Source organism: Haliotis rubra, unplaced genomic scaffold (genome assembly GCF_003918875.1).
Source record: "Haliotis rubra isolate DU_JTF1 unplaced genomic scaffold, ASM391887v1 Scf660, whole genome shotgun sequence".
Classification (NCBI taxonomy): domain Eukaryota; kingdom Metazoa; phylum Mollusca; class Gastropoda; order Lepetellida; family Haliotidae; genus Haliotis; species Haliotis rubra.
Genome location: NW_025767369.1, coordinates 117,501 through 125,912, shown reverse-complemented (window position 1 = coordinate 125,912; position 8,412 = coordinate 117,501). Strand labels below are relative to the sequence as shown.

General features: G+C 48.4%; 1 protein-coding gene across 1 annotated transcript; it reads right to left on the bottom strand.

The window, feature by feature from the left end:
• Positions 1-6,159: 6,159 nt before the first annotated feature.
• LOC124257470 lies at positions 6,160-8,125 on the bottom strand. The gene is made up of 6 exons (XM_046691538.1): positions 8,092-8,125; positions 7,907-8,041; positions 7,660-7,692; positions 7,125-7,231; positions 6,873-6,946; positions 6,160-6,491 (listed from the first exon to the last, which is right to left on the bottom strand). Exons 1-6 carry the CDS (start codon positions 8,123-8,125, stop codon positions 6,221-6,223), a joined length of 654 nt encoding a protein of 217 aa, XP_046547494.1. The 3' UTR covers positions 6,160-6,220.
• Between the last annotated feature and the right edge of the window lie 287 nt (positions 8,126-8,412).

The following is an 8,412-nucleotide window of genomic DNA, read 5'->3' as shown; positions in this document are numbered from 1 at the left end:
GCGTGGAAGATGGTAAAGATGATGCAGTGGTTGTGCCAGTCGTCGATTGGGTAGTAGTTGTTGCCGGAGATGTCAGTGTTGAAGTTGATTGCGTAGATGACGCTGATGATGGAGTGGTTGTGGCAGTTGTCGATTGGGTAGTAGTTGTTGCCGGAGGTGTCAGTGTTGAAGACGACTGCGTAGAAGACGCTGATGATGCGGGGGTTGTGGCAGCCGTCGATTGGGTAGTAGTTGTTGTGGGAGGTGTCACTGTTGACGATGAATGCGTGGAAGATGGTAAAGATGATGCAGTGGTTGTGGCAGTCGTCGATTGGGTAGTAGTTGTTGTGGGAGGTGTCACTGTTGACGATGACTGCGTGGAAGATGGTAAAGATGATGATGATGCAGTGGTTGTGGCAGTCGTCGATTGGGTAGTAGTTGTTGTGGGAGGTGTCACTGTTGACGAAGTCTGGGTGGAAGATGGTAAAGATGATGCAGTGGTTGTAGCAGTCGTCGATTGGGTAGTAGTTGTTGCCGGAGGTGTCAGTGTTGACGTTGATTGCGTAGATGACGCTGATGATGCAGTGGTTGTGGCAGTCGTCGATTGGGTAGTAGTTGTTGTGGGAGGTGTCACTGTTGACGAAGTCTGGGTGGAAGATGGTAAAGATGATGCAGTGGTTGTGGCAGTCGTCGATTGGGTAGTAGTTGTTGCCGGAGGTGTCACTGTTGACGTTGATTGCGTAGATGACGCTGTTGATGCAGTGGTTGTGGCAGTCGTCGATTGGGTAGTAGTTGTTGTGGGAGGTGTCACTGTTGACGATGACTGCGTGGAAGATGGTAAAGATGATGCAGCTGTTGTGGCAGTCGTCGATTGGGTAGTAGTTGTTGCCGGAGGTGTCAGTGTTGACGTTGATTGCGTAGATGACACTGTTGATGCAGTGGTTGTGGCAGTCGTCGATTGGGTAGTAGTTGTTGTTGGAGGTGTCACTGTTGACGAAGTCTGGGTGGAAGATGGTAAAGATGATGCAGTGGTTGTGGCAGTCGTCGATTGGGTAGTAGTTGTTGTGGGAGGTGTCAGTGTTGACGATGACTGTGGGTGGAAGATGGTAAAGATGATGCAGTGGTTGTGGCAGTCGTCGATTGGGTAGTAGTTGTTGTGGAGGTGTCACTGTTGACGAAGTCTGCGGTGGAAGATGGTAAAGATGATGCAGTGGTTGTGGCAGTCGTCGATTGGGTAGTAGTTGTTGTGGGAGGTGTCACTGTTGACGATGACTGCGTGGAAGATGGTAAAGATGATGCAGCTGTTGTGGCAGTCGTCGATTGGGTAGTAGTTGTTGCCGGAGGTGTCAGTGTTGACGAAGTCTGGGTGGAAGATGGTAAAGATGATGCAGTGGTTGTGGCAGTCGTCGATTGGGTAGTAGTTGTTGTGGGAGGTGTCACTGTTGACGATGACTGTGTGGAAGATGGTAAAGATGATGCAGTGGTTGTGGCAGTCGTCGATTGGGTAGTAGTTGTTGTGGGAGGTGTCACTGTTGACGATGACTGCGTAGAAGATGGTAAAGATGATGCAGTGGTTGTGGCAGTCGTCGATTGGGTAGTAGTTGTTGCCGGAGGTGTCAGTGTTGACGACGACTGCGTAGAAGACGCTGTTGATGCAGGGGTTGTGGCAGTCGTCGATTGGGTAGTAGTTGTTGCGGGAGGTGTCACTGTTGACGATGACTGCGTGGAAGATGGTAAAGATGATGCAGTGGTTGTGGCAGTCGTCGATTGGGTAGTAGTTGTTGTGGGAGGTGTCACTGTTGACGAAGTCTGGGTGGAAGATGGTAAAGATGATGCAGTGGTTGTGGCAGTCGTCGATTGGGTAGTAGTTGTTGCCGGAGGTGTCAGTGTTGACGTTGATTGCGTAGATGACGCTGTTGATGCAGTGGTTGTGGCAGTCGTCGATTGGGTAGTAGTTGTTGTGGGAGGTGTCACTGTTGACGAAGTCTGGGTGGAAGATGGTAAAGATGATGCAGTGGTTGTGGCAGTTGTCGATTGGGTAGTAGTTGTTGCCGGAGGTGTCAGTGTTGACGTTGATTGCGTAGATGACGCTGTTGATGCAGTGGTTGTGGCAGTCGTCGATTGGGTAGTAGTTGTTGTGGAGGTGTCACTGTTGACGATGACTGCGTGGAAGATGGTAAAGATGATGCAGCTGTTGTGGCAGTCGTCGATTGGGTAGTAGTTGTTGCCGGAGGTGTCAGTGTTGACGTTGATTGCGTAGATGACACTGTTGATGCAGTGGTTGTGGCAGTCGTCGATTGGGTAGTAGTTGTTGTTGGAGGTGTCACTGTTGACGAAGTCTGGGTGGAAGATGGTAAAGATGATGCAGTGGTTGTGGCAGTCGTCGATTGGGTAGTAGTTGTTGTGGGAGGTGTCACTGTTGACGAAGTCTGGGTGGAAGATGGTAAAGATGATGCAGTGGTTGTGGAAGTCGTCGATTGGGTAGTAGTTGTTGTGGGAGGTGTCACTGTTGACGAAGACTGCGTGGAAGATGGTAAAGATGATGCAGTGGTTGTGGCAGTCGTCGATTGGGTAGTAGTTGTTGTGGGAGGTGTCACTGTTGACGAAGTCTGGGTGGAAGATGGTAAAGATGATGCAGCTGTTGTGGCAGTCGTCGATTGCGTAGTAGTTGTTGTGGGAGGTGTCAGTGTTGACGAAGTCTGGGTGGAAGATGGTAACGATGATGCAGTGGTTGTGGCAGTCGTCGATTGGGTAGTAGTTGTTGCCGGAGGTGTCACTGTTGACGAAGTCTGGGTGGAAGATGGTAAAGATGATGCAGCTGTTGTGACAGTCGTCGATTGGGTAGTAGTTGTTGTGTTGACGTTGAGGTGTCAGTGTTGACGTTGATTGCGTAGATGACGCTGTTGATGCAGTGGTTGTGGCAGTCGTCGATTGGGTAGTAGTTGTTGTTGGAGGTGTCAGTGTTGACGAAGTCTGGGTGGAAGATGGTAAAGATGATGCAGTGGTTGTGGCAGTCGTCGATTGGGTAGTAGTTGTTGTGGGAGGTGTCACTGTTGACGATGACTGCGTAGAAGATGGTAAAGATGATGCAGTGGTTGTGGCAGTCGTCGATTGCGTAGTAGTTGTTGCCGGAGGTGTCAGTGTTGACGTTGATTGCGTAGATGACGCTGTTGATGCAGTGGTTGTGGCAGTCGTCGATTGGGTAGTAGTTGTTGTTGGAGGTGTCAGTGTTGACGAAGTCTGGGTGGAAGATGGTAAAGATGATGCAGTGGTTGTGGCAGTCGTCGATTGGGTAGTAGTTGTTGTGGGAGGTGTCACTGTTGACGATGACTGCGTAGAAGATGGTAAAGATGATGCAGTGGTTGTGGCAGTCGTCGATTGGGTAGTAGTTGTTGCCGGAGGTGTCACTGTTGACGACGTCTGCGTAGAAGATGGTAAAGATGATGCAGTGGTTGTGGCAGTCGTCGATTGGGTAGTAGTTGTTGCCGGAGGTGTCACTGTTGACGATGACTGCGTGGAAGATGGTAAAGATGATGCAGTGGTTGTGGCAGTCGTCGATTGGGTAGTAGTTGTTGCCGGAGGTGTCACTGTTGACGAAGTCTGGGTGGAAGATGGTAAAGATGATGCAGTGGTTGTGGAAGTCGTCGATTGGGTAGTAGTTGTTGTGGGAGGTGTCACTGTTGACGAAGTCTGCGTGGAAGATGGTAAAGATGATGCAGTGGTTGTGGCAGTCGTCGATTGGGTAGTAGTTGTTGCCGGAGGTGTCACTGTTGACGATGACTGCGTGGAAGATGGTAAAGATGATGCAGCTGTTGTGGCAGTCGTCGATTGGGTACTAGTTGTTGCCGGAGGTGTCAGTGTTGACGTTGATTGTGCAGTGGTTGTAGCAGTCGTCGACTGGGTAGTAGTTGTTGCCGGAGGTGTCACTGTTGACGTTGATTGCATAGAAGACGCTGATGATGCGGGGGTTGTGGCAGTCGTCGATTGGGTAGTAGTTGTTGTGGGAGGTGTCACTGTTGACGATGACTGCGTGGAAGATGGTAAAGATGATGCAGCTGTTGTAGCAGTCGTCGATTGGGTAGTAGTTGTTGCCGGAGGTGTCAGTGTTGACGTTGATTGCGTAGATGACGCTGATGATGCGGGGGTTGTGGCAGTCGTCGATTGGGTAGTAGTTGTTGTGGGAGGTGTCACTGTTGACGATGACTGCGTGGAAGATGGAAAAGATGATGCAGTGGTTGTGGCAGTCGTCGATTGGGTAGTAGTTGTTGCCGGAGGTGTCAGTGACGTTGACGTTGATTGCGTAGATGACGCGTCGATGATGCGGGGGTGTCAGAGCAGTCGTCGATTGGTAGTAGTTGTTGTGGGAGGTGTCACTGTTGACGATGACTGCGTGGAAGATGGAAAAGATGATGCAGTGGTTGTGGCAGTCGTCGATTGGGTAGTAGTTGTTGCCGGACGAGTCAGTGTTGACGTTGATTGCGTAGATGACGCTGATGATGCAGTGGTTGTAGCAGCCGTCGATTGGGTAGTAGTTGTTGTGGGAGGTGTCACTGTTGATAAAGTCTGGGTGGAAGATGGTAAAGATGATGCAGTGGTTGTGCCAGTCGTCGATTGGGTAGTAGTTGTTGTGGAGGTGTCACTGTTGACGAAGTCTGGGTGGAAGATGGTAAAGATGATGCAGTGGTTGTGGCAGTTGTCGATTGGGTAGTAGTTGTTGTGGGAGGTGTCACTGTTGACGAAGTCTGCGTGGAAGATGGTAAAGATGATGCAGCTGTTGTGGCAGTCGTCGATTGGGTAGTAGTTGTTGCCGGAGGTGTCAGTGTTGACGTTGATTGTGTAGATGACACTGTTGATGCAGTGGTTGTGGCAGTCGTCGATTGGGTAGTAGTTGTTGCCGGAGGTGTCAGTGTTGACGTTGATTGCGTAGATGATTGCGTGGAAGATGACACTGTTGATGCAGTGGTTGTGGCAGTCGTCGATTGGGTAGTAGTTGTTGTGGGAGGTGTCACTGTTGACGAAGTCTGCGTGGAAGATGGTAAAGATGATGCAGCTGTTGTGGCAGTCGTCGATTGGGTAGTAGTTGTTGCCGGAGGTGTCAGTGTTGACGTTGATTGTGTAGATGACGCTGATGGTGCAGTGGTTGTAGCAGTCGTCGATTGGGTAGTAGTTGTTGCCGGAGGTGTCAGTGTTGACGTTGATTGCGTGGAAGATGGTAAAGATGATGCAGGGGTTGTAGCAGTCGTCGATTGGGTAGTAGTTGTTGCCGGAGGTGTCAGTGTTGACGTTGACTGCGTGGAAGACGCTGATGATGCGGGGGTTGTGGCAGTCGTCGATTGGGTAGTAGTTGTTGCCGGAGGTGTCAGTGTTGACGTTGATTGCGTAGATGACGCTGATGATGCAGTGGTTGTGGCAGTCGTCGATTGGGTAGTAGTTGTTGTGGGAGGTGTCACTGTTGACGATGACTGCGTGGAAGATGGTAAAGATGATGCAGTGGTTGTGGCAGTCGTCGATTGGGTAGTAGTTGTTGCCGGAGGTGTCAGTGTTGACGTTGATTGCGTAGATGACGCTGATGATGCGGGGGTTGTGGCAGTCGTCGATTGGGTAGTAGTTGTTGTGGGAGGTGTCACTGTTGACGATGACTGCGTGGAAAATGGTAAAGATGATGTGGCAGTCGTCGATTGGGTAGTAGTTGTTGCCAGACGAGTCAGTGTTGACGTTGATTGCGTAGATGACGCTGATGATGCAGTGGTTGTAGCAGCCGTCGATTGGGTAGTAGTTGTTGTGGGAGGTGTCACTGTTGACGATGACTGCGTGGAAGATGGTAAAGATGATGCAGTGGTTGTGGCAGTCGTCGATTGGGTAGTAGTTGTTGTGGGAGGTGTCACTGTTGACGATGACTGCGTGGAAGATGGTAAAGATGATGCAGTGGTTGTGGCAGTTGTCGATTGGGTAGTAGTTGTTGTCGGAGGTGTCACTGTTGACGAAGTCTGCGTGGAAGATGGTAAAGATGATGCAGTGGTTGTGGCAGTTGTCGATTGGGTAGTAGTTGTTGTGGGAGGTGTCACTGTTGACGATGACAGCGTGGAAGATGGTAAAGATGATGCAGTGGTTGTGGCAGTCGTCGATTGGGTAGTAGTTGTTGCCGGAGGTGTCACTGTTGACGACGTCTGCGTAGAAGATGGTAAAGATGATGCAGTGGTTGTAGCAGTTGTCGACTGGGTAGTAGTTGTTGCCGGAGGTGTCACTGTTGACGACGTCTGGGTGGAAGATGGAGCATTGGTGGTTGATGCTGTGGAAGCAGGTTTAGGAGGACAGAGTACAGCAGACGATGTGTCGCTCGATGCCGTAAGTACCACCCACATTCTCTTCTTGAGTCGACATTTAAATTTCCGATTTTTCCATCTTTCGATTGCTCAATGATAAACTGCGCCAAGAGGTCACTGAACAGTTCTCCTAAGCTGGTTGCTGCTTGTGGCACTACTATCTCGTAGATAAAGATTAAACTGCCGTTTCTGGAAAGATAGTATTGGAAAATTACATGTCGATTTTCTCAACATAGCATCACATCACATCAGCATTTAATAAGATATGCAAATAGATTAAAATTAACACTCAATTATGTTCATTATAATCCAATCGCAAAACTTTAGTTGAAAATTAGCAATGTTTAAAACCTTGAGGAATAATGGGTTAAGTCATGGTTAGTCAGTGATGGAACACAAGGGCGGCATTTGTCAATGTCCGCCTTGTCTGATGTGTCGTGTGATATGTAGAATGCTGAGAGACATTCTGTGCAACATCACGACCACTCAAAACTTGTATGGTGTTGATATTGACAATCACCATGGCCTTCAAGAGACAGGACAAACAGTCTGATTTGCTGTTGATATTACCTTATCTCCAGTACTTTACAGGAAGGGTCCTTGTCCTTCAATGGGGAGCTGTCAATGACTAACGTCTCCTTAATCTGTAAGAAGAACGCGCCATTGTTACACGGGCCATTACTGTGAACTAGCAAGCTAACATTGGTGCGTCTTCAGTATGTAAGATAGCTTACTCTTTAAATAAGATATATGTTCACTTTTTCTATACGTCACAATTCGATAATTATTATATTGCTTGTTGGTTTTATTAATTCATCATACCTGGTTGCAGAATTCTGCAGCTTCCGCCTTAAACTGAGGACTTGAGGAATCGGCGAGTTCAGGCGTGTACGTCTTATCCGTCACTCGGAGACTGGACTGTAGGCGTGCTGGAAACGAGAGGTCAGAGGGGGGTGACGCAAGGTCATGGTATATGTGGAGAAACTTTAACAACCAGCTATCTCAGTCCATTGTTATGTCATACAGCTAGATAGTTGTACTGTCCTGGGGCCCACCTAAGGCCTTCAGTTTTCTAATGCTTGCCCTAAGAAGCGACTGAATTAGATCAGCCTCGGACAGAGCGATCATATTGTCCATCACTTGTCTGCCGGGACGTTTCATACAAACCTCCGTGATAACATGAACATCCGCTCGCTGGTTTTATTTAAAGTGTCAGTGTTGGCTAGGTGCCGTTGCTGAAGTCAAGGTGTCATTATTTTCTGGGTATTTTGTAGATTCAGTTTGTATTGGGACTTTCACTTTCGAATGGGGTGGGCCTGAGGTTTCATTTATTTTTCTTATCGGCTTATGTACTTACCAACTGGAATTACTTCGGATGGCTTCTGTGTACCTGAAATATTCATCACAGCTTGAGTTACATAGTATTGTACTGTAGGCCACACCATGCATAATACAAACTTGAGTATGTTAAGTTCTGATTGACACAATTGTATTCTTAAACACTATGAGTGATACTTTAACTTTCAGTGCAGTGAGAAGGATACTTCATGGCAACAACTTCTGTACTACAACACCGTTACAGGTGACTGTCGATGTACACTCACGGATGACGGATACAATGATGGCGCTGACGACGCTACCGACGAGGAGAAAAAGGAGGACAACGAAAACACAGAATTTCCAATTATATCTCCTCTTGGCTGAGTCGTCACTGGAGGAGTCGTGGATGCTGACATCCTCTTCATTGGAGTGATACCTGGACACACCACTCCGAGGGGTGAAGTGGAACCTGTAGGCACCTTGAAGTTCCTGGTAGTCCACATCGTTATCGTATGCCAAGATAGGGTTGAAGTACCTGTCCTTCTGTGTGTCGAGGTCCTCAGAGGTTGAATTGAGGCTCGACAGATGTGGCCACTGAAAATTATAGAGCGAGGTAATGAGTTTAACTTGATCTACGAGCCAAACCCATAGCTTGAGCGACTGTTGCGTCTTAAACTATTAGGGCAACTCTTTTTCCGTCTTATTTGACAATCGTGTGCGGACCTCGGAGAAGACAATTATGTCTTCAGCGCCGCCTAATTTTCTTATCAATATCAAAATAATGAATACA